The following is a 26,756-nucleotide window of genomic DNA, read 5'->3' as shown; positions in this document are numbered from 1 at the left end:
ATGCAGTACATAAACCCTAGATTTTAGGCATTATATAATAAAATGATGTGGTTTGAAGATCAAGACTTCTGATGGTTTAAACATGACATCCCTCCATTCAAGACACATAGCCTGAGGGCAAAGCTGTGGCTGGAACTTTCATTCTGAAGCAGTCACATTCAGTGAACATATGAGATACCCTTTTATCTTCACCATATGTCCATTACTTGATAGTTCACAGCTTTATGGCAGTATAGTTTTATTGCATTCCTAAGAAGAAAAATAATTTAATTTAAAGATGTCATAACAGAGCTCATAGAAATTCAGGTGGAGAAAGAACTGTAGTGTTCAAAACAGTCTGAGCATTTAGAGGTTTCTGCTGGTGGTGGTGTGGACCTCTTCGTGTAAAGACCTCATTAGCTGTGTTAGTGAGTGGTTCAATAACTGTGATACCAAACTGACTATCTTTTATTTATTTTTTTACTGTACTGTTCTTTACCAGTATTATTGCTAGTATTACAATCAGGTTGTCTACAGGCAAGATCTTATTTTGTATAACTTTAGAAATTCTAATCGGTTGGTTTGTTGGGTTGGATTTCTGTTTGTTTGGTTTTTGCTTGGTTGGGTTGGTTTTTTTTTTTTGCTAACCTTGGATGTCAGAAATCCCAAGCACATCCAAGGCATCCTGGAATTCTAGACAAACTATGATGAGTTGCCTTAGTTATTGCCCTGTATTTCGCAAAACTAGGTTTTTTTCAAACTAAGTGTTTGAAATTCCCTGTCACTAGTGTTCTCATTATTGGGGTAAAATATGAAAAATTATTCTCATGAAGACTATCTGTCATTTCTCAGATTTTGCCATCTCTTGCATAATCTTTCAAAGTTGGTGTCTGCAAAAATTTGGTATAATTTTATTTTCTGGGGAAGCTATTGGATTATGTGGTGTATAGACTTCCAGCATTTGAAACCCTGTGTTAGAAAGGATGGGCAAAAAGATCCTATTGGATTATGTGGTGTATAGACTTCCAGCATTTGAAACCCTGTGTTAGGATGAGCAAAAAGATAGTTTATAAAAAAGATGCTATAACCTAAGTTTTTGTCTAGTTTTCAGTGCTGATATGGGAGATAAGGTATTTGGCTATACAGGTTGCATTTCACAATTTTTGGCTTGCTGAGTGTTGTGTTAATCCTCCTTAATAAGAATGAAGAATTTACAGGTTGCATTTCACAATTTTTGGCTTGCTGAGTGTTGTGTTAATCCTCCTTAATAAGAATGAAGATGTACATGTGACTGCTCTTTTTGTCCTGACCAGGAACCTTGCAGTACATGGCTCCAGAAATCATTGATAAAGGACCACGAGGATATGGTGCTCCCGCTGACATCTGGTCCCTGGGCTGTACCATTATTGAGATGGCAACAGGCAAACCTCCATTTCATGAACTAGGGGAGCCTCAAGCTGCAATGTTTAAAGTAAATATAGCTTTTTTGCTTTAGAGTTGATGAATTGTCAATTATAGCTTAATTTCATAATACTAATTGGTAATAACATTGTGTTAGATGGGTTGTTTTGCAGCCATAGTCTGACCTTTGGTTTTAACTCTTGCTGAAAGATCCTCCCCCTCTCTAAGCTGTATTGCTCTAGGGGGTGATCAGTTATTTTTGTGCTGGAAATAGGTCATGACTCAGAGCAGCAATCTGAAAAATGAGTGAAGGCTTATGAAAACTAATATCCCATGTGTTACTTTTTTTCATCTCCTGCTCTTGGTTTATAATTTCCTTCTTGTAACCAGTCTCCCCAATAATGATGAACAAGTTATTTCTGTCCTTTGAGTAATTTTTGTAAGCTTCCTTCCCAAAGGAAAACGTTTTAAAGGCCCAGTCTCTGCAACAGGGACTCAGGAAGATGTGGTGGAAAAGGGCAGGGGAATAGCTCTCCAGGATTTCCAGCATGTATTAAAGGAGTAAAATACTCTGTACTGTGCATTCCAAGTCCTTCAGGACCTACCTTCTTCCTCAGTAAGCTGTTGTCTCTATTACATTGTTTCTCTTAGTGTATCTGGTTTCAAATGCAAAAATTAACACTTGAAAATCCTTCAGATAGTTTAGATAATAAAAGTTTTTAAAAAGTTACTTGTTCTAGCTCTGTAACTAACAGGAGTGTAACAATGATGATGTTTCACATAAATAGACTGAAAATTTTTGGTTCTTCCATTGGCTTGCAGTAGACCTTTAGTAAAGGACTTAAGTTTTCAGTTATGCTTGAGAATTCTCATTCTTACAGTGGGGAGAGTATCCCATCCATAACTCAGCAAACTGCTTTAAATTGCCAGTGTTGTAATTTTTTCATATATCTTGATGAAAGCCACTATGTGAGCTTAGTGTCATCATTAATGCAACCATGGTGGCAAAATCAAGTCTTTATCAATAGGTACAGAAAGCTGGGCTGCAGTTCAGCATGACATGTAATGTCATACTAGGCCTGTGAGTTGTCCCATGAACCACTGATAAAAGGCAAAAAAGGGATGGTTATGGGTTTTGATATGCTTATTTCAATGGTATAATAGGTCACCTTGGTGCTGTCAACTTGTGGCATTCCTCAAAAGAAGCTGCCTGGGTGAACGTGGTTTGGCTCACTGCAGCCTTCCTGAGGGAGCCATGGAAAAAGAGATTATTTTCCACATCACTGTAAATGTCAGATACAATTCTGTTGGCAGGTGCCTTTGAACCTTATGTACCTGGCATGTAGTTGTGACTGCTCAGTGAGTTACACATCTTATTTTTCAGCACAGTTTATTGGAAGTTTTTAGCATTCTTGTTGCAGACTGTGTTAATTTACTACAGGCAGGCATTTGGTTTTGTTTCCTGTTTCTTGCCTCTGCTGGGACCTGTTGGGAATTGTGTCTTGCTAGGCACCATAGGTTACAAACCATGTATTCTTTTTCTGTGTAATGAAAGTAAGCAAGCTAGAAGCTGGATTTGAAACAGGCTGGCTGGGTAAACATGTAAAAAGAAGTCTGGAAAACTGAATATTGAACTTTTGAGGTCCCCACATCCACACATGACTGCTCTGTTGTGCATAGGGCAGGTGAGGAGAGGGAAGGTTTAAGTCTCCCCGTGCAGTCACTTTAGAAATTGCAAATGACCAAAGAGTTGGGCAAAGTAGAGAAAATGAGCTGTAGTAAACCAAGAACTGGATAGGTCCTGGCTGGGTGTGCATTGCATGGTATTTATTCTTTGAGCACAGAATGTGTGCACCTGTGTCTGTGTGAAAAGTGTGCAAACAAAGGGCATTCAGTGGAGATCAAGTACACTAGTGTTGCTGTAGAATTTGCAGATGGTTGTGACACCTTGAGCAACAGAGCTGAAGGTTAGAGACAAGCTTTCAAACTTCCTGGTCCTGGTTTGGAATTTTCCTAGATTTTTGCTTAGTGCATAAGAATGAAACCTGGCAGCAGAGTGCTGCCAGTTTGTGTCACTGAGTCGTGAATATGCTCAGGTCGTGGTTTGGAAGGCCTTAAAGCCCTATTAGCATTTTATTACTGCACTGTCATTCAAACAGAAGCAGGACTGCTCAGCATTTTTTTCTTCAGCTTGTATTCAAGCTGAACCAGTATTGGGAGCACTTAATAGTGCCACAGTGTGTTAATGCAGCTCTGTAATGAGATTATTTGAAAGCAGAGGGCATTTAACTGCTGGGCTGCTGTCTCCCTTGTGGACACTATCTTTGTGCTTGTTCTCCAGGCTGTATTTTTTGTAAAGATGCTGAGGCTACAAACCATAATCTCTCCAGACATGTGCACACAGTGCACGCAGGTTATGCAGTTCTGGCTTCCAAACAGTTCTGCCAGATTGACATTAGAGAATAAGAAGGCAGTAAGGAGCTGGAAAAATCACTAGGGAACAACCTGCAGAAGGACATTTTTCATTACTTAAAGACAGAGTCTTAAAAGAAACTCTTTTAAGTAATGACTTAAAATAAGACTCATTACTTAAAGAATGGTTTAACAAGGATCTTATTAAACCTTTGGACATCATATGATTTTCAATTAAATAACACTGAAAGACTCGGGAAGACATCTGGCCCTAGAGGGGGATGTTGACAAGGTCTGGCAAGGTCAGTGTGTGTATTTGTGCAAGGAAATTTGTCAGCGGCAGGAGCAGAAAAGGTGTAGCCCCAGGCTGTTTGTGCTAGAGGAGGAAATTACGGGCATGAACGTGCTGGAGGAGTCACAACTGAGAGACACAGCTCTGAGCAGGGGCGGTGGGAAACCTGTGCAATAGCTGGAGGGGTTTGTGGCTGGTCAGAGCACTTGGTGTCAAAGCACTTGGTGTCGATAATGCCCAGATACCAAGATTGCCTGAAAGCAGATGATTAGATACATCCATACCTTGTCATTTATGTAATATCACATGGATATTTACACCATGTTTGCCATGAAATAAAACAGGATTAGAACCTTCTTGTCACTTCACTGCTTTATGTGGGACCTAGATCACTCCTTTTCTACAAGAGTCATGAGGAGTGTGAGTGACTGTATTATTAGAGCTTTGGCCCATGTTCTCCTTGAAGTTGTTTCATAAAAATAATTAGTATTTGTGTTTAACTTGCAGGTTGGGATGTTTAAGATTCATCCTGAAATTCCAGAATCAGTCTCTTCTGAAACAAAAGCCTTTATTTTGCTCTGTTTTGAACCTGATCCTAGTAAACGTGTTACAGCATCTGATTTGCTCAGAGATTCTTTCCTGAAGCAAGTGAACAAGGGCAAGAAAAACAAAATTGCATTCAAACCTTCAGGTAAGGAATTATCAGCCAAATCCAAGTCAACATCATCATTAAGTGTTATATAAAAGATTGGAATCATTAAGCACTTTCTTTTACAAAGCACATTTCTTGTGCCAGGAAAACAGCAGGAACTCAGCTATTAAAAATGTCTCTGATTTTTGATTATACATATTTAAATTTAGTAATTCCCAGAAAATAAGTGCCTTGCTTATTTTGTATTTTGTTTGCTGAAACCTCCCAAGGTCGTTTTTCCTCTCCCCAGAAATAAATGCCTCATTTGTAGTAAATTAAAATTAGAAGAGTGACATTTGACAAAGACTTTGGAGGCCTGAGTTTCATAGAGTAGGTGTTTGACACCTGAAAATGTGGGTCTATTAGGTGTTTGGGGCAGCATTTTCAAACTTGATACGTAACATTGAAATTTGGCACAAAGGTACTGAAGGAGCTGTCCAGTGGGTTGTTTTGTTTTATCTGCATAGCATGTTTCTTCTTCCCTCCCCCCCAAATATATCAGCCACTTGCTCAGTGATAAGATAAGGTACCTTAATATAGACCTGCCAAATAAATCATATGAAGGAACTGTGTTTCAAAACAGGGAAAGCCATTGGTCCTGCTGCTTCTTCCACCTGTCTGCACACACACACTCCCAATGCAAATTGAAGTTCTTCCTGTTTTTCAGTCCTTACTCTTGGGACAGCAGCTCTCAATTTGCTGAGATGCCTTGCACAGGTTTCATGAGGTGACATACATTGTTTCATTTCTGTGACTGTTTAACCTCAGCCATTTGAGCATCAGGCATGTGCCATGGAGTTTGTCAGAGCTTTCTGAACAACTTTCAAGTCCTAGCTCTCTTCCTTCCCTCACCTCCAAGAATTTGTAGTGACAAGCATCAAAAACTTTTGTCATATTTTAGCTCCATGGGTATGTTCACCTGGGGTTGAGAGAGCTTCTTTACCTTTACCTTCCTGCCACACAGCTGCAAACTGGCAGTCAGGATTACAGTAAGCTCTCAACATCTGGGTTGGTTTGGTTTTTTGTTTTGTTTTGTTTTTAATTTTTTCTTATTTTTAAGATGAATTGGAAAGGGAGAAGAGATTTCCTTCAGGCCAGTGCTAAGAGGGAGGGTCCTTGCTAAGGGCAGGGGCACATGTGAGTGAGGCAGATATCTCAGGTATGGAGAGGGCAATTTGATGCCCTCTAAAGGTGAGGAGGGCATGTAGTAGAGTGCTCTCTGCTTAGAGACACAGCTGTGGTGGAGCAGCAGATGAACTTCGTGGTTCAATTCAGCCTCTTTAAACTGCTCATGTCCATTTGAGCCACTTTGTGGGGCCAGCACCAAGGGGGATTGTGTGTATGTGTGAAAGAGGGTAACAAAATAGCATTTCCTGTGAGTACATCTTTGGGTTTAGCAGTTAACTTGTTAAAACCTTTTATTGCATTTTCATGCAATTATTTTGAATTGTGTTACTGCTTTTTATCAACAAGGTTACTTCTCCCTCAGCCCTTTTGCAAAATGAGGTCTTGCTATCAGTGAAGATGATCACAGCTGTTTAAAGCACATTGCCCTTTTTGGCCTGGTTCTGTCACACATTTTACCTTGTCTGATCCTAGATTATACTCGGAACACATCCCTGCCACTGCCAGTCCATGGGGAACAGGCTGGCAGTAGCAGCAGTGAGCATGGCTCTGTTTCACCAGACTCTGATGTACAGCATGATATGTTTTTCGAAAGGCCAAAGAGATCCATTTCAGAGATTCAGACAAAGCATCCCATTTCTCATTTACTAAGGTAAAATGTTTGCTCCTCGCTTGACACCCTTGAGGGATTCTGTGGATTTAATTCACATTTTATTTTATCTGAGGGCAGTTTTTTCACATAGTGGTTAGGTAGGAACATGTGTTAATCAGTAACATTGCATATTGTTGCATTGTAAATTGCACAGACAGATTACCAGTTAATGTAAACATTGTCTATATTTAATAATGAGCAATCATTCCTCTCCTTTAAGGTTTCCATGTGCTTTTGCACTTTTCTTCCTCCAGTGGGTAAATGTCAGTGGTCTTATTGATTGAGTGGATATGGATTTAGGAGTTAAGTGAGGATTTGACCCTTCCATGTACTCATGGCAAAATGGGAAGCAGAAATACAGTTCTGCTTCTCCCAAAGTACAAAGCAATATTTTCAATTGAGTATGTTACAGTGTGGGTCCAGAAAAAAAGGAGTAGTTTCAGCTTTCCTCCCCAAAGCTGACATTAATGCCAGCATCTTAGCAGGGGGAAATCAGCCATGTGGGTTTTGAGTCAGCAGAGGATCTGAGCCATCTTCCATCTCAAAAATAGCATTTACCAGTCAGATCAATCTGCTGCTGTAGTTTGAGCGGAGTTTTTAACCCCAGAGGTGTCCTTGCTCCCTTCTGGCAGTCCTGGTGCCTTGCTAATGCTGAGATCTCTCTTGTGCCTGTGCTGGGTGGCTGCCACAGCGTCCCTGATGAGGGCTCTGCCTCGGAGGACAGGAGCGCCTCGCCGTCCCTGGAGGATAAGGATTCCGGGCTGTTCTTGCTGCGCAAGGACAGCGAACGCCGAGCAATCCTCTATAAAATCCTTAAGGAGGAACAGGATAAAGTTGCTTCCAATTTGCAGGAGTGTATTGCACAGGTAATTTCACTTCAGCTCATCTTTTCCTGTGTCAAAGGGCAAATAATGAGCCAAGTCATACTATTCTCTTTCTGAAAATGAGTGAGTGAAGGTGTTTGGATTGTTCCTTCTTACTGTCTTTAATCTCTGAGACCCGAAACTGTGTGAGCTTTAACTGTGTGAGCTGTTTGCTGTTGTGTGAGTGGGTAGCAAACACCACCTTTTGGCTGCTAATGGGCTCTTGGTTTTATATGAGAGAGGGGTTTGGGCACTTGATGTGGGGTTGTGGAGGGCTGAGGTTGGTGGGTTAGATGGTTTTGGTGTTGTCTTTTCTTTTGGCTTTTAAGGACATGGAGCTAAAACACCACATAGTAATAGGTATATTCTGCTTTAAAGGTAGAGACCTGATTAAGAAAACATTTGATAACTAGGTGCCAAGATCACAGTACATGAATCGGAAGAAAACAAAGGTATATTTTCTGAAGAGGGGAAGGTTGAGTGGGAAGGTTTAGTTACTTGTGAAGAGGAGCAAGAAAAAAATTACAGAATGGTTAATGCACAGCCAAACATTGCCACACACATGTAACAGCCTTTTCTTCTTAATGCCTGCTTCTGGTGAGCCTGTCTCTAGTGAATCTGGCTTTTGCTCATACCCTTGTCAATGATTTTTGGGCAATCTCCAGCCCACTTGTTTGTGGCACTCTCCCATCATTTATTCTTACCAAAGCTATGTTTTTTCACCTGGACTGCACTCCCGTAAAGGGGAGTGTGCTGACTCTTGGTGTGGTGTCCCCAGCCAGCTGTTGACATTTGTGGCTCGGCTGTCAAGCCCTGCTGCTCCGTGGTCAGCTCTGCACAGCCCGGGGTTTGCTGCTCCCTGTGCTCCCTCCTGCAGCAAACTGCACCACAGGGGCTCCTGTAGGGCTCTGCAGACCACAAAGTCAGGCTGGGCAAGCAACTGGGATACATTTCTGCTCTGAGCTTAAACTGCAAAACAGCTGATAGCCTTACAAGCAGTTAAAATGCAGAGTCAGAAATAAGCAGGACTCCCAGCATTTTCCACAATTAAGGATTACTTAGTAGCAGCAAGTCCTGTTCAGTTTCCAGCTGTTTTGTAGCACCGCTGTAATAATCTCTTTTCCATAATTTATGTAATAGTTACTTTACCTTTTAATTGCAGAGCTTGTTCTTACAGACATTTGGATGGCTTTAACTGTGGGGGCTATGGACTGAAAATCATAAAATAAACACTGGTGAATCACTGTGTCATTTTAGACCTTTATTTGACTTGGGATAAATGCATGTATAAACATGTTTTTATTCCTAAGGAAATCAAATGTCTGCATGATTAGACAGAAGTCCATATTCAGCTTATTGAAAGGAGGGTATCTAAAAAAATGTGGTCTCTTAGTGACTCACTTTGCTGTTTTTTACGGAGGAGAGCTGCCCTCTGCAGTACATTGTGGGAATGCATAGATATAATTTGGAACCTCTTCCCTTTGTGACAGCCACAGTAGCAGTAGATTTACAGGGGTTTTTTGAAAACAGAAATTACTTTTTTTTTTTTGAGAAAACATAAAAAAAGACCTTTGCAGAAACAAAAGTTCTGTGATTCTTTTTTTTTTTTTTAAACATAAAATCTAGAGACTTTGCAGAAACAAAAGTTCTGTGATTCTGTTCATCAGTGTGAAATATACATAAGCAAAGCTATGTAACCCTAAGAATATTAATGCTGCTAAGTAGAAGTTTAATGACTCTGGGTTTCATTTGATATACATTCATTTTCTTTTCTCCAGAGCTCTGAACAACTGCAGCTTTCAGTGGACCACATCAAGCAGATTATTGGGATTTTAAGGGACTTCATACACTCTCCTGAGCAGAGAGTGATGGCTTCTACAATATCCAAGTTGAAAATGGATTTGGACTTTGACAGCACTTCCATCAATCAGATTCATCTGGTGCTGTTTGGATTCCAGGACGCGGTGAGTTCCTTTCCTGGTGTAGGGGCAGAGGAATTCTTTGAAGCATCACAGAATGGTTTAGGTTGGATGAGACCTTAAAGATCATCTATTTCCAACCCCCTTCCATGGGTAGAGGCACCTTCCACTACATCGGGTTGCTCCTGGACAAAGCTCATGCCAGGGGTTTGCAGCTTCCCCACCGTTCCTCACTCCTGTCCCTCTTTGTACTGTAGAAGAATTTGAATGTCACAGTCTGGTTTGAAATGCTTTGAAAGCTGTAGCCTAAAACTGTCAAATCTGTTGTTTAGTCTCTGAAAGGTGGGAGATTTTTAGTGCTGCATGCAGTTTTTACCTTATAAAGCTTATTATGACTATTGGAAAATAAGATTCTCTTTCCTAGGGTGTGAACAAATGCTTGCTGCTACTTTTACAGGTGAACAAAGTGTTAAGAAATCACTTAATAAGACCCCACTGGATGTTTGCAATGGATAACATCATCCGCCGTGCAGTCCAAGCAGCAGTCACTATTCTTATTCCAGGTAAATCAAAGCAGCTGAAAATAATCCTATTTTTAAAAAAAAAAAAAAAAAGTGTTCTGCATATCAAAGAGCTGTAGCAAATGGAACAGTTCAGATGTTTACTCTTTCAGCATGCCATTAACTGCACCCCATGTGCCACTCATCAAAAGACTTGGGGTCAGAGTGTTGCAGAGAAAGAAGTGTTGAGCTGAAGGATTAATGCTGTTACTTGCAGTACAAAAGCACATAATGGGGAGATAACCAGTGGTTCTGCACCTCCAGTGTGGTCCAAACATGACAAAAAAAGGCAAATTAAATTCAGTCCAAGCTGGAGATTTTCTTGTAAGAAAGAAAATTATTCTGTACCTGTTAATGACATCCAGGGTAGTTAACACTGCACAGGTCTGGTTATGTGTTCTGAAAAATTATTAATGAGCTATGGAGCAGATGAGTAGAAGGGAGTGCATCAAAATGAGGAAGAGGATGATTCTGGCCCATAGATGGAGAATAGTGAAAACCACCAGGAAGATAAATGTCTAAGTACTGTCTAGGAATGAGTTAAGTTGGAAATATTTAAATAGTTTTGTAACTGTTTAAAATGCTGAGCACCCCTTTCAGTATAGGAATGTTCTGAGAGACTTAGTAACAGTGAGCCTTTTCAGTACAAAGTTGCCATGGCTTTTAAAGCCAAATTGGCCACATTTTTTAGGACTTTGTACAAGAAAAATCTCAGTTGTTCTTTGGTAATAAGGGTGGCCACCTGCAGCAAGTTCTGAGAAGTGGGGCTAGAAATTCTCCCTGGAGGAGAGGAGTGCTTTGTATACTCTTTGGCCCAGGGCATTAGGGAAAAACACTAATTTTTTTTCTCTTATTATTTAGGAAAAATGCAAGCTTTCAGGGGTTCCTCCTTAACATATTTTATTTGACTGTCTTATTACTCATCTCATGATACTTGTTCCCACTAGAACTATGACCTACAGCTCTACCTTTGAGGGTGCATTGCTCATTCTAGAACCAATGCCAGAGAACCTGTGCTCCAGCTCACACAAGGCTTCACTACCCCCCTGCTCAGTGTTGCAATAAAGCACATTATGCAGTCTCCCCCACCCACAGTAGCGAAGAACAAACTGCACAACCTCTGAAGACAGAATTACCAAAAGAATCTTGTTCTTCCCCTCATTCCTTTTACCAGAGCTTCACACTCACTTTGAGCCAGCATCAGAAACTGAAGGTGGGGACAAGGACGCTGATGAAGTGGAGGAGAGTTTCCAGCCCTCTGAACAAAATGGGGCTGAGGACGCTGCCATCACATCGGGGGTCAGCAGCCTCAGTTCTGTGGTGTCACACAAGGCTCAGCAGCAGCTCACCCAGGAGCTGGGCAGACTTAAACACGACACCTTAAGGTAAATCTGCTGTAAAAACTCTGCTTGTATATTCAGGCAATCTTTGAAAAGCCTCAGACCATGCTTTCTACAGTGATGGGTACATACTTACCCATAGTACTGCTCACCTATTGCCTTGCAATAAAGCCTTCCAGGAACACGAGTGGATTTGGAATACACTGGCAGTACAACATGGCAACTGAAAATCATTCAGCGCAGCTTTTGTTTCTGTGTAATTATTCTATTAATTGTGGAATGTCACATTGGATTTCTACAGGGAAGTAATTAGGTTTCTGTAACTGTGCCAGTTTCCTTCCTACTCCTTGGATGCCCCCTGACTTGGTGTCAGTGCCTCAAAGCTGTTCCTGCAAGGAAAGGCCACAGCAGCTCTCTCCTGGCTCATGGGACATGCTGGCCGCTAATTAGCACCAGCAGAGCCCTGCCCTGTTTGTCATGGGTTACATGTGTAGGGTGCTACCAGCTGTTAACAGCTGAGCTTCCCATTCTTCTTTATGCATGTGATGTAAATCTGTGATCAGAAAGTCCCTGGTAACACATCAGTGTTACATTGCTCAGTAGTAAATTACAGTATAAAGGCAGCACCTCTGCCCAGGAAGGCTGCAAAACAGTAGGAACAGAATTTATGAGCTATTTACTAAATTCTGCAGGTGAAAGCCTTCAAGTGGCACCCCTGAGTCTCAGACAACCAAAATGAAATGTCTAAACCATTAGAGATGTTACTTATGACAGTACCCCTCACAAATGCCTCTGTCCTGTGGTACTCATTAAAAATGATATTTCTTTCAGTTAGGTTTATACTCAGTGTGGTTGTGTGTGATCTTTCTTATATGCTACAAGGCTTTTGGAAAATCTCGTTCAGAAGGAGAAAGAGTATCAGACCCTCTTACGACAATCTTTGGAGCAGAAGACTCAGGAATTGCAGTTGCTTCAATTAAAACTCAAACCCAAAGGTATGAGGAGATACTGCAGAATTAAGATACTGCAGTTACACAAAAGCATGAGATCATGTGCTTGTTGAAAGGTTGCAAAACCATACAGCTTAAGCTTCAGTTACCTGAAAACAATAACTTTTGCCCTAATTTTGAGGTGTATTAACCTTTGTTTTCTGTTAAAGATTCCCAGCGATCTGCAACAACTTTTAGAGAGAATGCAGACCCTGAGCTCATGAACTGGCTGAAACAGCAAGGAGCAGACTTGGATACCATTAAGAGGGTAAAAATAAAATCACATTAAAAAACCCCCATAATTTTAGTCATAATTAGCAGTTTGGTTTCAAAGAAGGAATATTTACTTATAAATAAATTTGCCTTTTAGTTTGCTGAAGAAGATTACACACTAAGTGCTGTCCTTAATGATATCACCAAAGAAGACTTGTGGTATCTTCAGCTGCGGTAAGAAAATACTTTTTAGTTTATTGTTAAGAGCTTAATTAACATATTTTGTTAAAAACCTTTAAAGTTTGGTTATTCAAATAGGTCAGTGACAGTTCAGGGCCAACTGCCATCAGTTTCCTCTCAGATTTTCTGATAAAAGTTTTCACATCTTAACTGACACTACACCGAGGATGCTTCAAGCCATATGCTTTGGCATTTATCAAGGTTGGGACCTTTTTTTGCACCCTTCACGATGATGTAATCATATGAGAAACAGGAATAAAGAATTTATTTTTCCTACCCCTTGGTTCAGGTCCTTTTCTCATCATTCTGTTAACCCCTGGCTGACCTGGAAGTTTTAGCTATAGCCATAAAACAGCATTGTTTGCTATGTGCTGTCATGACTGGTCTGTCCTTGGGATTTCTCAGTTTTACTTCTTGCTCAGTTTAAGGCAATGGAGAAGAGGGAGCTCTCCCTAACTGTTCTCCATTTCCCTTCCTGCAGGGGTGGTCTTCGCTGCAGAATCTGGAATGCAATCCTAAACCACCGACAAAGGTCCGGCAAGGCCTCAGTGCAGGTCAATGCTTTGCAAGAACACCAAATGGGAATAGGCAAATGAAATACATTCCCAGCACTTAAACTTTAGATGTATATATTTATATGTACAGTGGCCTTGCAGGTTTTGCACAGTTATGTAGCTTGTTTGACCATCAGTGTAATACACAGTGAATAGTAACAGCTTTCAAGTCAGTGTCAATGCATGTAAGTTATTTATGACAAGACTAAAGCATACGATGCCTGTCGGTGTAATACAAAACATTAGCAGAGAGAAAACCCACCTGAATTGGCTTCAGCACTGTGAAAACTGTGAACTTAAAATGTGTTACTTCTGCTGGCTGATGGTTTGAGCAGGGAGGGGATATGCTAGAGCATGTCAGCTCGCTGTAGATGGATTTATACAGCTTTTTGTATTAAAGCTACACTCACTGAACTGCTGAGGAAAGCCTGGTGTGATGTTTTCAATTCGCGACTTTTCTGCAGCAAAACCAGAGCACGTAAATTACATTTTTGGTGGGGTTTCTGGGAAAGAGTTCACGAAACAAAATAGACTATTAGATAAAGGTTGGTAAAGTTTAATTTTTATTTTCCTTTTTACACTGTATGTAACACGTACAGCGACCCAAAGGAAGTCAGTAAAGCAAATATATAGCACTTTAAATAAACACTCTCTCTCGACTTAGCTTCCTCTGAAACATTCAGCATGTTTAAGAAATTCCATACCCAGATGGATTTCCTTACACATTTCCTCTTTTGAAAGAGCTCTTAAATAAGCTTAAGAGTTGTTTATTATAGTTCCTGTAAATGCATTCACTTATTCATAAGAATAAGTTACACCAATAAAAAGGCCTTTAGCTGACAGACTTGTACTTTATCCACTGGTTTGGGCCACGCACTTCAAAGGGTGGCTCATTGAAGTAGATGTGGTGACCCAGTTCTTCCAGGGGAGGCTCTGGGTCCGTGGTAGCAAACTGAGCAGCTTCCTCGATCTCCTTCCTTACTGCCACATCAATTTCCTAAACCAGAAATGCATGCTTATTAGAAGACAGCTCAGAAAAAGCATCATGATTTTGAATGTAAGTTGTATGATAAAGAATCAGACAGAATTAGTTAACAATGACTAGAAACACAAAATATAAAATGTTTTAAAACTCCTTCCCTACTAAACTGCATCATTTTGGGTAGTACTGGTACCCCACTCTGCCTAGAGGGCTCCTCAGGGCTAGAGAGTTCCTCACTCCTTCACTAGGATTCTTCACATTTGGTCATTTCCCTTTCCAAGACTCACCCCCTTCCTGGGGAGTCAAGAAAGGCCAGGTAATTTTGATTTCTATCTGTTAGCAAATTATACCTGCCAGCCTTACTTCGCAAATAAAAGCAAAAGGCCTTTCCAGCAGAACACAACTTCAGGAGCTGGTCTGCAACAAAACTGCACCTTCACCTATAAAAGTGATGTTAAAGCAAACCTTAAAGAACTTTAAAGAAAGCATTGCATGCTGCCCAGTGGTGTGCTTTGTGGAGATCATCAATGTGTGACTGCTCAAGAGCTTCCTTACACAGCAACTAAAACCATACCTTTAGTTCTTCAACACTAGCAAGGTTGTTGTTGACCATTCTGTCCTTCAGCAAAGTAATGGGATCACTTTTGCTTCTCACTTCTTGAATTTCTTCTCTAGTACGATAGCTAAGAACAAGACAGGCAAAGACATGAAGCCTGGAGCACAGTGAGGTTCTGGATACCACTCACTTCTAGAAAAAGAGTCCAAAGAGTTTTCAGGGATGCAGTGACTACACAGAACATTCCTCACCCAAAGGATGGCACAGCAAGACCCAGAAGCCTCCAGAGAGAGATCTGTAAATACCAACTGAGCAGAAGTAGCTCCAGACTCAAGGGAAAGGGGAGCAAACCCAGCCTGAGACAGTTATCCTGGAGGGCCTTAGTTCCTCCTAACCCTTCCCCCCTGCAGGATGTGCACGTGCTTCCAAATCACTGCAAGTTTCCAGTGAAGACCTGGGATACACCTCTACTTCATGCAGACGCATTCAGCTTGATCAGTTGGAGCAATGCCCAAATCTCCCTAGACCTGGATGTTTGTACTTCTAGGATGTGTTCTACTTGTCTGGGCAGTCCAAACTGTTCCTGTAATTTTACCTTACAGGATTTAAATCCTTTTGAAACCCCAGAAAAGCATGATGCTATCCAGCCAAACCTTCGTTAGGACACACCGTAATGCCACACTGAAAGCAGAATTCATTAATAGAGAGCACAGGAGTTTAACTGACTTTGTGCTTGTTCTAAACCCACACCTTTTAATTCTGCATTAAACCAAGTGTGTTACATGGCTACAGATTATCAGCTGAGCAATGAGATGAGTGAGCAGGCTGCTCGTAGCAATTTCATCATAACCTTTAAATGCATCTGACATCTGATTTAAACACTGAATTTCACAGTTTAATCTCTTAGAATTTGACCATCAGTACTTTTTTTCAGTGAAAATAAAGAAGAAAGAATATGACAGTACCTTATTCCAGGGTCACTCATACTGTGGCCATGGTAACGATATGTCTGTAACTCCATCACAAGAGGACCCTTGAAATGAATAGAAATACTGAGTGTTGCCACCATGAGGGACCAACTTGTTACAGCAGCAACTATTTGCTTGAGCTGAATTGCACCAGTGATCAATTATTTTTATTCAACAGGTTTTTCTAAGTTTTACATAATACTAGCACGTATAGTTTCATACAGTAAAATGAAACCTAATTCTTTTCAAATGAAAGCAGGTGCTGATATTGTAAGCATTTTCATGTTCTCATTGAGCAGCTTTACAATTTCCTTCCTTCCACCATTACTCAGAATATTTCAGATTACCTCACAGAACCTTCATTATTTCAAATACTGAAAATCTTCAAAACCAGTGCTACTGTACTTGGGTGACAGACACTAACATTGACTCACAAAACCTTTATTTCACTTTCCATTTCTTGTAAATATAGAATGATTACTACCTTCTTTGATGCTTCCCCTGACTGAACACAAAGATCACAACTGCCTGACAGTCCTAACACCTTTCACAACAGAATCTAACTGTGGTAGAAATGGGAAAAAAATGGCAGTATAAATAATAAGTGTTTGGTTAATACAAATTGAGGAACTACTCATGCAGCAATAGCTTGCAAGAATTTCACCCATGGAGAAGGAATGCCAGTTACAGACTTACTTTTCCAGATCTACAGTACTCGGCTGCAAACTTTACTGCTTCTCGGACACAGAGAACATCCATGCCATCCACCTGGTAATGAGGAAAGACATGTTAAGGCAAAAAATTCCCAGCCTCCAAACTTCCAGTCTCAGTATTTCCCCAAGTGGAACAGAATTCAGCTTCAAGTAAATATATGTAGAAATAAAAGAAATACCTATGTATGCGTTGTGTAGGTATGTGCACACACATTCCCCCTCAAAAAAAAAGCTGTACTCACTCTGAGACCTGGAATGAAGTATCCTCTTTTGTAGTAGTCAGTGCTGGCTGCAGCTCTTTCAACTGATGTTCCCATTCCATACCGATTGTTCTCACAGACAAAAATACAAGGCAACTTCCATAAGGCAGCCATGTTGTATGTTTCAAATATCTGGCCCTGGAAGAAAATTAAGTTATATCTCATCAGGGAGCTCAGCCTTCAAGCATTAGGCTCTACTGAAAATCCTTCAGCTGCAGATGTCTAGAAATTTTAATACTACAAGTGATAAGAAATCAGCAATTTGCAACAGCTCAAAAGGAATAAAAGAGAAGCTACACTATATAAGGTAACTTTTTTCTCAACCAGTAGTTAATTTTTAAGCCTGAATCAGTATCTGTGTTAGGGTACCACAAAACCTTCTACTTTAATTCAGGCAACAGTCATAAAACAGCAACAGTCAGTCATGAAAAAAAAACTTGACAAATGAACTTGGCAGGAAGCTGCTACAGCAAAGTTTGACTGCAGTGACTGCAGTCAGCCTTGATTGCTTTGAGTCAAATTCAGGGAAAACCATGAACTGAGACCTCCACCTGTGCTTTGAAAGTGTGAAACTGTCAGTGGTACACTCTAAATCACCAACTGCTTATCTGGCTTATTATCTCAGCTGATAACACGAAAAGGCTGGCTGGAATATCCTAGCTGGAATATCAATAGGAACTGGCTCTGCCAGAATGATCTGTCCTCTTCTCAGTCTTCAGAAACCTGATTTACACATCTCTCCCTATCCAGCAGCACTGTCATCTTCACTACCATCCTCCAGAGCTCTCCTTACAGCACAGACAGTTCAGGGTGTCACGCTTAGGTGAGCTGTGCACAGCTGGAAAGAACGTAAAGAATAACTGGAAACCCCTCCTCCCAAGACTTGTGTACCATTCACATAATTACCCATTAGCCTCATTCACTCCCTGTGTTCCAGAACAGAAGGAGCCAAAAAGCTTTCCCTCCACTACAGCTACAAGGGCCAAGCTCAAACAGGGGTGAGGAAGGACACATGTTTACACAGGTCCAAAATATGATAAAACACTGCAGGCACATGGTACATTCCTGATATATATAGAGCACCTAGCAATTAACTTTTTAACTGTTCACCTGAATCACCCCTCTGAGAACTACACAGTTGTTGGAACACATCCCTCCTCAAACACCTAAGACAACTCAAATAAGAGGTGGCCATGTCCAAAATCTGCAACATGCCTGGCCACCTCCATGGAGTTCATCAACACTTCCTGGGTTGCAGGTACACAGGGCGGGCAAAATGTGCTCTTCCACCCCTTGGAGTAAAGGCAGAGCTCACAGAGCACAGAAGGAAAATTGATTTCCCCCAGCCACGCTGCTTTACCTGATTGGCTGCACCATCCCCATACAAGGCCACGCAGATTTCATTTTTAGCAAAGTATTTACAGGCCAGAGCAATCCCAGCTCCAAGAGGAACCTGCCACAGAGTACAGGACAAAACATTTTAGAACAACATTTAAAGGAGCTGAAGATAGGCAGCCCGAGAACTTTAAGGAGACATTTAGGCTGTTAGAGACCTGCTCAACAAACAAGCTGTTACCCACCCGCTTCCCTTTGTTACAAATGTTACTGCAGCCAAAATACAAACATGAACAGTATTCTCACCCTGAATTATTTTTGCTACAGTTTACAAAATGGTGAGAACACCAGAGTGAGACATACCAGCCACAGAGCAATGGGATCTGCATACAAGCTCACGCACTACAAAAACTGAGAGGCAACAGGACACGAGCTAAATTCAGCTTGTGCTTTAAAACAGAAGTAATGTATATACCTGAGCACCAACGATACCATTGCCACCGTAAAAGTTTTTGGTATACATATGCATTGATCCTCCTTTTCCCTTTGCACATCCTCCTTTTCGACCTGAAACATGAAAAACAAGCAATTTCTTTTTTGGAGGAAAAATACTATACAAATGGAAACATCTAATTCAGTTCCTAAAAGGTAATAATACTAAGACCATGATCTGTGTGGAGTTAGGACATGATGGCCTCTCTCATAAAATTTACAGTAAAACATCTCAGAAAACAAATAAGGAGGGAAAGAGAGAACAATAATGAAAGCATAATTCTGGAAATGAGATTAAGAAATTTCAAAACCAACCAAAGTTTCAGTGTCCTACTATACAAAAGCACTTTCAGATAAATATGAAGGTTTTTTTTTATACACAACAAGATCCCATTAGTAATCTGCAAGAAGTATATTGTTACTTTTGGCTTATGCAAGGAAAGTAAGAATAATGTTCCAAATTAGTTGCAGTAATTTAGACTTGTCTTCCCTTTGACAATAACCACATGTAAAAACCACCAACAGGACACTAAAAAAAACCCAACAACTACCAGCTCCCCATTCCACCCCAATATAAACATTTGTCACCCAGCCCAGCTCTATTTAAGGTGTAGTTTGAAGATAACCAGTGATCCATGAAGCATCACAACAACCCCTATTTAATGAGCCCATCTAAGAACACAGAATTTCTCATCAGCCCATTCCATCTCCTATTCTTATCTGTCTTGTTACTATTTATAGAAGATTGTATTTTATTTCTAATAAGCACAGTTTGCCTGGTTGGTTTTTTTACATTTAAATTTTACATTTTTACATTTTTTACATTTACATTAGCCTTGGTGTTTTTAGAGAAGTAAGTCTCTTTCTGAAATTTGTACTTCTCTTTCTTACTTTATAGTGGATCATTTTTATTATTGGTATTTCTCACACCTTTTCTATGTTTATGTATTGGTTAATTGGTTTTGTGGGAGCTGTTACAGATTTTTCCAGCTAGGACCAAAGAAAAATAAAGTCTAATTTTAAGAAAAATACTTTTATGAATAAGTGCAATTTACCTTTAGTAAGCTCCCTTCACTTTTTGTACACTCCCTTCTTGTATTTTGGAATGTATTTAAGAATTCTTCATTAACCAGTGGTACTTTTTGCTACATTTTCTACTTTTCTTAGAACACAAACTCATTTCTCATGTAATTTGTCAATTCTCCTGAAAAGTCCTTTTCTATACTTGTTTCCTATAGGATCTTATCTACTGGTTTTATTTTGGGTGACTCCGCTTCCTTCTCCTTCAAATTTTTTTTTTAAATTCTGTCATTGTAACTCATGCTGTCTTTCAATTTGGCATTTGTAGTCAAGATCTTTCTTTGCAAGAATGGGCTCTAGCAACAGTTCTAAGAACTTTCCCCAAGTGTTATTTTCTGGAATAGCAGTCTCTTTACCACAGCCACTCCTTCCCAATTGAAACAGCCCCAGTAAACTCAAATATAATGTTAAAGAAAATTGTAAAAAATTCCACTACATTATTACTCATATTTGTAATTTCAGGGCCCATAGTTGGCTTCAGTCATGACAATCTTCCCATTTACTTTCTGACTTACCAGCATCCAGTGACACTTGGCAAATCAGTCACCACTGGACTGGGGGCTTTTGTGCACATTACACATATGCATTCTTAGCATACACAATTCTTAGTTTACAAAATCACACCACCTGTCTAACCCCCAAACAGGCTTTCCTATACTAACATTTCAAGCATGAAGATTCTTAGATCAAGTCTTTATTATACCAGTGATGCATGAAGGCCTTCAAGCTCCTTGCATCTGTTCACAGATCTCATAAGAATTAATCAGGCTGCTCCTCTCTTCCCTGCTCTGTCCTCAAACCCTACTGTGGACAGCCATCTCTCCTTTCTGCAAAATCTCTGTCTTGATTATCATTTAATATTCTTGTTGCAATCAAAATTTCCCAAATCATTCAGTTTATCATTACAGGCAAAGTTTACCAGTCTTCCTAAGACTTCATGAGCATAGTTCTGAAAATCCAGGTCTGTCTCCTAGGGAGGATAATGCCCTGTCCCACTGAGAGCAGATGCCTACCATCAGCAAGTTCAAAGCTGCTGCAGCACAATGAATATAGCACATGGTATCCAGAAAAATCTTATGCATTTGTGCTTTAGAAGTACCAGCACTTAAATATTCCTTATTTGTTAATTTTCACAGTAAAAATCACTGATTCATAAAACTTAAACAACTGATCCATTCTGCTGTGTCACGAAACTGCTTCTGAAGGCCCAGTATACTTTGTGCATCGACATCACTTTGAATTTGAGACAAGAATTCTGACACAAGCACAGCAGCAAGTGATCCTCACTGCGCTGAGCACAAACCCGTAAGCTCTGCGAGAATCTCCCGGACTGGCACTCCTCGGGTGTAGGTGAAGCCGTGGGCTCTGTACGCTGTTATCACGTGGTCTGTGGGCTTTATGGCAGCCTCAATCCCCACGCAGCAAGCCTCCTGGTACACAGGACAAGGAAGTTCAGCAATGAAGAAAAACACACAGCTCCCACAGACAGCACTGTGGCACACTGCTGATCCCACACACCAAATACTGGCAGGTCACAGCAAGAGCACAGATACAGGAGACTGACTTAAATACCAAAGGTTGGTAACAGGCCTGGAGCTTCAACAGCCTTGGGCTCTAAATTCCAAGCTGACTGACTAGGAAAGGCACATGGGAGAGGAACCAGAATCTGCAAATATCTGAAGAATTCCCCCCCAGCTATGAAGCATCTCAACAATCACAATTCAAAAACATCAGGGCATAATGGACAGACAGCAAAGTTTCACTAAGTTCATGAAGTTTCTTCTCCTGGCTGTTGCTTTTTAGTGGGCACATGATCCATGAGGTACAGAAACAAAAGCCATAAATGAAACTTGAGGGGGAAAATGCAGGCCTTCAAATGTGCTCACTCCTCACATTCAGCTGATCTTTAGCTGCACTGTGCCCTTCCCTGTCTTTGTGTCTCTCCTCCTCCCTCCTCTCCATCTCTCACAATGTACACAGACACTCAATTCTACATCCTCCTGAACGCAGAACTCTATTAAAATCCCTACATTAAATAAGGTAAGACAATATAAAACCTCCTGGCCAAAAGTTCTTACTTGACCATCATATAAGTGGCAGAAGCCACGAATGATCTTCTGCTTGTAGAGCTGGTCAGACTTGAGCTCCATGCGGCGGATGGTCTGCATGGTCTTGTAGTACTGGAGCCCCTCCTCTCGAGTCATCACTGCCGTGGTGCCCGGCCCTTCCTCCAGCCGATGGAGGTCACATTGCTGCACGGGAAAACAAGTCATTATTTCCTGAAAATCATTCCTCCTATTTACAAGTAGTACTTAATTTTTAAATATCTGCCATTTTCAAATTGAGAGTGTAATCCCTTCTAAAAAAGAAAGCCAGCAAAACCTAAACTCACAGGTCAGGAGAACTGTGCATTGTTTCAAAATTCAAGGAAATAAACCCCTTACTTTTAATAAAGACAGATTTCTACTCAGAAAATAAAGCTTCATTATTCCTACAAGCAGAAGATGAACTGAAGTCCTCCGGAAATATGGCAGGAAGTGCACTTCCATTGCTGTTGCACACCAAATATTGGTAAGAGCTACAGAGGCTTAGTGAAGAGATAAGAAAGATCAAGAGTTTGCCCTGTTTGTAAGATCTGGCCCTAAGACTGGCCCTCACCTCTGCTACCTCTGTATAAATAAACAGTAAGTTCAGTGGAAGAGACTAAACAGATTACTCTGTCAGTGCAGATTAAATGGCCAAAATACTTCTATATAGGTTAACGACAGTTATATCAAAGCTAAAGTCACTCCAGAGCAAATCCACTGACACCCAGATGAACTGGATATAACACCTGGGCACACTGCTCAAGACAACTCTGCTTCAAAGTTCACAGAACAGAAACTCTGGAGTCTTGTTATCAACACATGATCAAACATTAAACTTTGTATCGACTCAAAAAATACTTTTCATATAAACATATATTCCTTCCCTTCCTCCTGAAACAATTTTCATACTTCACAGGCACAGCCAAACAGGGAGAGGGTAGAAAACAACCCAAATTATTTCTTTCAGATTTTCTTTCATCAATTCCTGAATGACACACCAGCACAAAACCTACTGCCAATAGAAACACCACTTTTTCCTAAGACCCAGCCAGAGTGGAAAACTGACAGAATATAACACACATTTTCTGAGCAGCACCAAGTCAAACACTGAAAGGATGCCATATTTTTTCCTCAAAAATCCATACAAGACTTCAACCAGCTTCATCTTTGGGATAGACTACAAACACCTAATTGTTTGAAAAGCATTAAGGAAACAACAGAACAGAACAGAAAAGTTTCTTCAGCTCCTTTCTGACTCTGTTCTCACAGCTGCATTGCAATATAACAGCTGCAAAACATCACAGCTTCACATTCTTACGAAACAAGTAACGTTACCACCCACCGCAAACACAGTATTTCCAGCTGCACTTAGTAATCAGGTCAGATAGTGAGGGGTTTGGTTCTGGAAATGCAAACTGTATTTCCTAACTGAGAGATGGGGACCAGTCCATCAGGTTAAGATCTCTAAGCAATGCTTACAAAGAATGCCAGTATTAAGTGTTCTTCTTCACCTTAATCTCAAACGTAGCTTCACTTGCGAAGTCTCCATAGTTACGTGATGCTACCACCACTCGAGAGGCCTTAAAAAAAAGACAAAACCAAAGCATGAGCAATGTTTAAATGCAATTATCAAGTAAAAGTATGTGACTTTTCAAGTAATTTCTAAGAGTACTCCCAAACTGAAATAACTTATAAATTAGACTCAGCAGTGGCATATCCCATAAGACTAGGGAACTTTTATTTTGTATGCCAAAGTCCTTATTTAAAATTAAGATTAGAAAAAAGAATTTAAACTGGTAATACCCTTGATTATCTAAAATAAACAGAGTAAGTTTCAAAGCTTGTGACAATGAAGAGCATCAAAACCACAAAAATTATTGTTTATCCCTTCACATGCCAGGTTGACAATATAAGGAGAGACAGCCAATGCAGACTGACTGCTGACTCTCTGTGCTGACTGGAATTTTGACTTGATAGAACAAAAAAGACCCAAAACCAACCAAACAAAAGGAATCCAGCAGATATCTGAAATACAAACGACTCTCACTTTTTATTTTCAATAGGAAGATAAATTGGGGGAAGTCAAAGCCATAGCAATGGAGAGAGAGAGCATCATTTCAGTAACAGCATGGCCACTACTATGGCTACTCTAAAAATGTGGAAACACAGAAGGTTCCTGAGGATACAAGAAACACAGAACAACAGAAAGGGTGGCATGGTAGGGGAGAGATAGGAATGATGTTTAAAAATATATTACTGGTCCCTCTTAAAGAAGGAATGCAGGGTATTGACTAATGAATGGTGTGATTTCAGATGACTTCAGCAAGTTTCACTGCAGCGTCAGACAGGATGGGCCCGTGTCCATGCATGCACTGTGGCCACAGTGTAAAAGAACACTACATCTTTTCTTTAGTGGCAAGACTGTGCTGCTAATTAAGTTACACAAAAACTTCAGCAGCTCCTTCAGCCAGGGGATCCACATATATTTAGCTGAAGGTAGATTCCACCAAAATTTTGAAAATGTTCAGGTCACCATCTCCACAAAAGGTCTGACGGACACGTGTGAAGCATGGGAGAAAATTCTCAATCCATCCTGGTTACCTGCTCTGTTGCATATCGATCAGATTTACCAGTAACACTGCCCCCATTCACCCTGCCCTGTTATCAGGTTACATATTTAGAAGTTTTAATTTAAACCTAGTTTCTACACGATTTACCACAATGCATCAGTATTATCGGTGCAGAAAAGCTATTTTACTTCTAGAGCTGGAAGTAAATCCACAGTTTGGATTCACTGTATCACAGAATGGCCAGGGTTGGGAAGAATCACTTTAGGCCCCCTGGTTAAACTCCCTGCCCTGAACAGGACATAAAAGCACACTGAGGAGTCTGAACAAAAGCCCTGAAATGTGGGCAGTACACCTATCAAAAGTAAACCTTGACGAGACTGACTGAGGTCTTACCTCGCTAACAGCTCCCTAGGTTTGCAGCATTTGGAAGGAAAAAAAAAAAAAAGGAAGACAAGTAAGTAGCTGTATCAAATAATGAGGGAAGGAGAAGTCAGCAAATTATTATCCAACTAGAACATAACACTGCAAGTGGTAGTTTCTTTACATGGAAATCCATCTGTACACTCTAGAAAATGCTCAAAGCATATACAAGATACTGCTTTATGGATTAATTCTACCTCTGTCTATTTGGTAAGTTATGCCTTCACTACAGAGGCATAGAAACAATTCAAGACAAATATTTACATATTTGGTAAGCAGTAGGATCCAAAAATCTTTATTGAAATATCTGAACCAAATTTACTCTGGCATTCCAGAAGAACACAGTTATCTCCAGAGCAGGCCAAGCACTCATAGTAAGGGACAAATTTTAGGCACCCATATTTGCGAAATTTAATCTAGAGATTCTCTTTTTGAAGTAGGAAATACTCCTAGATATGCAGCCCAAAGACAGATAGCGAGAGCTTCCAGTAAATTTTCGGCCCTGTGTTCTTCTGATGGATCCAGCCATCCACAAGCAGTGAATGCCTGGGTGAGAGAGCTGCCTCAGAACGGGGCTGCAGCAACACATCTGCTCTCCATGGCAAAAAAGGCACCTAATTTCCAGTTACCTAAAAGTACCCATGAACTCGGGTCTTGCCAACAAGTCTTTTTCAGCACGGTTAATTTTTCCTCATGGCCACAGTCATTACAGTGGAATAAGCAGCATGAAGTGGTAGAAGCACGATTTTTCACACAACAAAGACAAAATACAACAAATGACTCACACTAATAACAAAAAAATAACAAACTCTGAAACAAAATTCACGCAGAAGTCGAAAGCGGCTGTTGGCTGAGCAAAGGGAGGTCAAGCAGTCCAGTCAGACGCTGAACTCCCCTCGGGCCGAGCAGATCCCTCAGAGGGACCTGACCCGTGCAGTCCAAGCGAGCGTGAACAACATCGGTCACAGCCCTGCGCCATTATGGGCTTAAAAAGCGACCATTTTACTGTCACTTGGGATCGTCACGCAGAGCAGGGCAAAGAAAAACCAAGGTGGGTTTTTTTTCTTTAGTTGTTCAGCAGTTTTTCTCCTCTGCCGCCGGACCCACGTTCCCGGGAAGCTCCCGCCGTCTCTCCCGAGCTATTCCCGGAGCTGCGCCCCGCGCGCCCCTCCTACACCGCACCGCTCCCGGCGGGGCCGGCACCGGCCGCGCTCAGCGGCCGCACTCACCGTCCTGCCGGCGGCCGCCGGGCCCTGCAGCAATCGGGAGAGCGCGGCCAGCAGCATCTTGCGCATGGAGCGGGAAGGGTGGGCAGCGCTGCCGCGGGGCCCCGTCCACGGCTCTCCCTCAGCCGCCGCCGCCTGGGCCGCGACCGCCGCCTGTCCTGCGTCCCCGCGCCCTGCGCATGCGCGGGCCTGCGCTGCGGCGGCGGCCCGGGCAACGCCCCCTGCTGGGCGCCAGAGCCAAAATGTCATTAAAGGTCATTAAAGGTCATTAAATGTGGGAAAGGTCGGATCCCCTCACGCTGCCGCGCGCGGGCTCCTGCGCGCCTTGTGCCGCTGGACGCCAGGAAGAATTTTGGATCTTCGGAGGAATTTATTCTCAGAAGAGGCGTGTTTCTGCTCAGAATTCTGAGAAGAATTTCCTCTCAGAAAGCGCGATTAGGCTCTGAAATGGGCTGCCCAGGGGGCTGCTGGGGTCACCGTCCCTGCAGGTGTTTAAGGAAACAGTGACATGGCGCTCAGTGCCGTGGCCCAGCTGACGAGCTGCTGTCGGGTCACGGCTCGGGCTCGATGGTATCAGAGGTCTTTTCCGGCCTCATTGACTGTGCTCAGGTTGGAGTGCTTGATGTGCGAGAGCTGCTCCGCGTGAGCGCATTCCCTGGTTTTTAAATGCACAGAGTGTTGAAACGCTTTCCCTTTAACGTCACAGGCATCCATCCATCCCTTGGGAAACCCACAGCGAAGTTAAGATTTAACTTCATACTGCAGAGCCCTCCCACCGTGTGACACCTGCTGATCTCTCCAGCCAACCTCCTTTCTCCTGCCGCTGGCTCCAGGGCA

At 41.4% G+C, this 26,756-nt stretch overlaps 2 protein-coding genes across 6 annotated transcripts in view; one reads left to right on the top strand and one right to left on the bottom strand.

Annotated features, from left to right (window-relative positions):
* The window catches only part of MAP3K15 (mitogen-activated protein kinase kinase kinase 15), an 81,025-nt gene extending 67,381 nt beyond the window's left edge, over positions 1-13,644 (top strand). For 2 of the 4 annotated variants that reach the window (XM_041400003.1, XM_041400002.1), the window contains 11 exons: positions 1,293-1,450; positions 4,592-4,775; positions 6,375-6,552; positions 7,244-7,418; positions 9,194-9,379; positions 9,792-9,897; positions 11,069-11,279; positions 12,117-12,229; positions 12,394-12,491; positions 12,594-12,670; positions 13,158-13,644. In XM_041400003.1, the coding sequence (XP_041255937.1) occupies positions 1,293-1,450; positions 4,592-4,775; positions 6,375-6,552; positions 7,244-7,418; positions 9,194-9,379; positions 9,792-9,897; positions 11,069-11,279; positions 12,117-12,229; positions 12,394-12,491; positions 12,594-12,670; positions 13,158-13,272 (1,601 nt within the window). In that variant the 3' untranslated portion in view covers positions 13,273-13,644. Of the gene's footprint in view, positions 1-1,292; positions 1,451-4,591; positions 4,776-6,374; positions 6,553-7,243; positions 7,419-9,193; positions 9,380-9,791; positions 9,898-11,068; positions 11,280-12,065; positions 12,230-12,393; positions 12,492-12,593; positions 12,671-13,157 lie in introns of those variants that run through there. The other 2 variants (XR_005952313.1, XM_041400005.1) reach the window with 2 other exon arrangements.
* A 126-nt stretch (positions 13,645-13,770) lies between these two features.
* On the bottom strand, positions 13,771-26,110 carry PDHA1 (pyruvate dehydrogenase E1 subunit alpha 1). 2 transcript variants are annotated; one of them, XM_041400006.1, is made up of 12 exons: positions 25,923-26,110; positions 24,667-24,681; positions 23,215-23,283; positions 21,695-21,868; positions 20,920-21,046; positions 18,520-18,611; positions 18,070-18,162; positions 16,692-16,847; positions 16,433-16,504; positions 15,734-15,801; positions 14,787-14,895; positions 13,771-14,227 (listed from the first exon to the last, which is right to left on the bottom strand). In XM_041400006.1, exons 1-12 carry the CDS (start codon positions 25,986-25,988, stop codon positions 14,063-14,065), a joined length of 1,206 nt encoding a protein of 401 aa, XP_041255940.1. In that variant the 5' UTR covers positions 25,989-26,110; the 3' UTR covers positions 13,771-14,062. The 2 variants fall into 2 exon arrangements, with proteins under 2 accessions (XP_041255940.1, XP_041255941.1); XM_041400007.1 differs by lacking the exon at positions 24,667-24,681.
* Positions 26,111-26,756: the final 646 nt, after the last annotated feature.

Source organism: Onychostruthus taczanowskii, unplaced genomic scaffold (assembly GCF_017590055.1).
Source record: "Onychostruthus taczanowskii isolate IOZ18803 unplaced genomic scaffold, ASM1759005v1 scaffold17, whole genome shotgun sequence".
Classification (NCBI taxonomy): Eukaryota; Metazoa; Chordata; class Aves; order Passeriformes; family Passeridae; genus Onychostruthus; species Onychostruthus taczanowskii.
This window is presented reverse-complemented; position numbering and strand designations above follow the sequence as displayed.

Bases quoted from the DNA above. Each gene is read 5' to 3' on its own strand.
- PDHA1 (XM_041400006.1), bottom strand. From the start codon at position 25,988: ATGCGCAAGATGCTGCTGGCCGCGCTCTCCCGATTGCTGCAGGGCCCG. The intron at 16,505-16,691 runs GTGAGTACAGCT...CCTCATTACCAG, and splicing joins ACTTCATTCCAGGTCTCAGA to GTGGATGGCATGGATGTTCT. The intron at 15,802-16,432 runs GTAAGTCTGTAA...ATTCATTTCAAG, and splicing joins AGTACTGTAGATCTGGAAAA to GGTCCTCTTGTGATGGAGTT.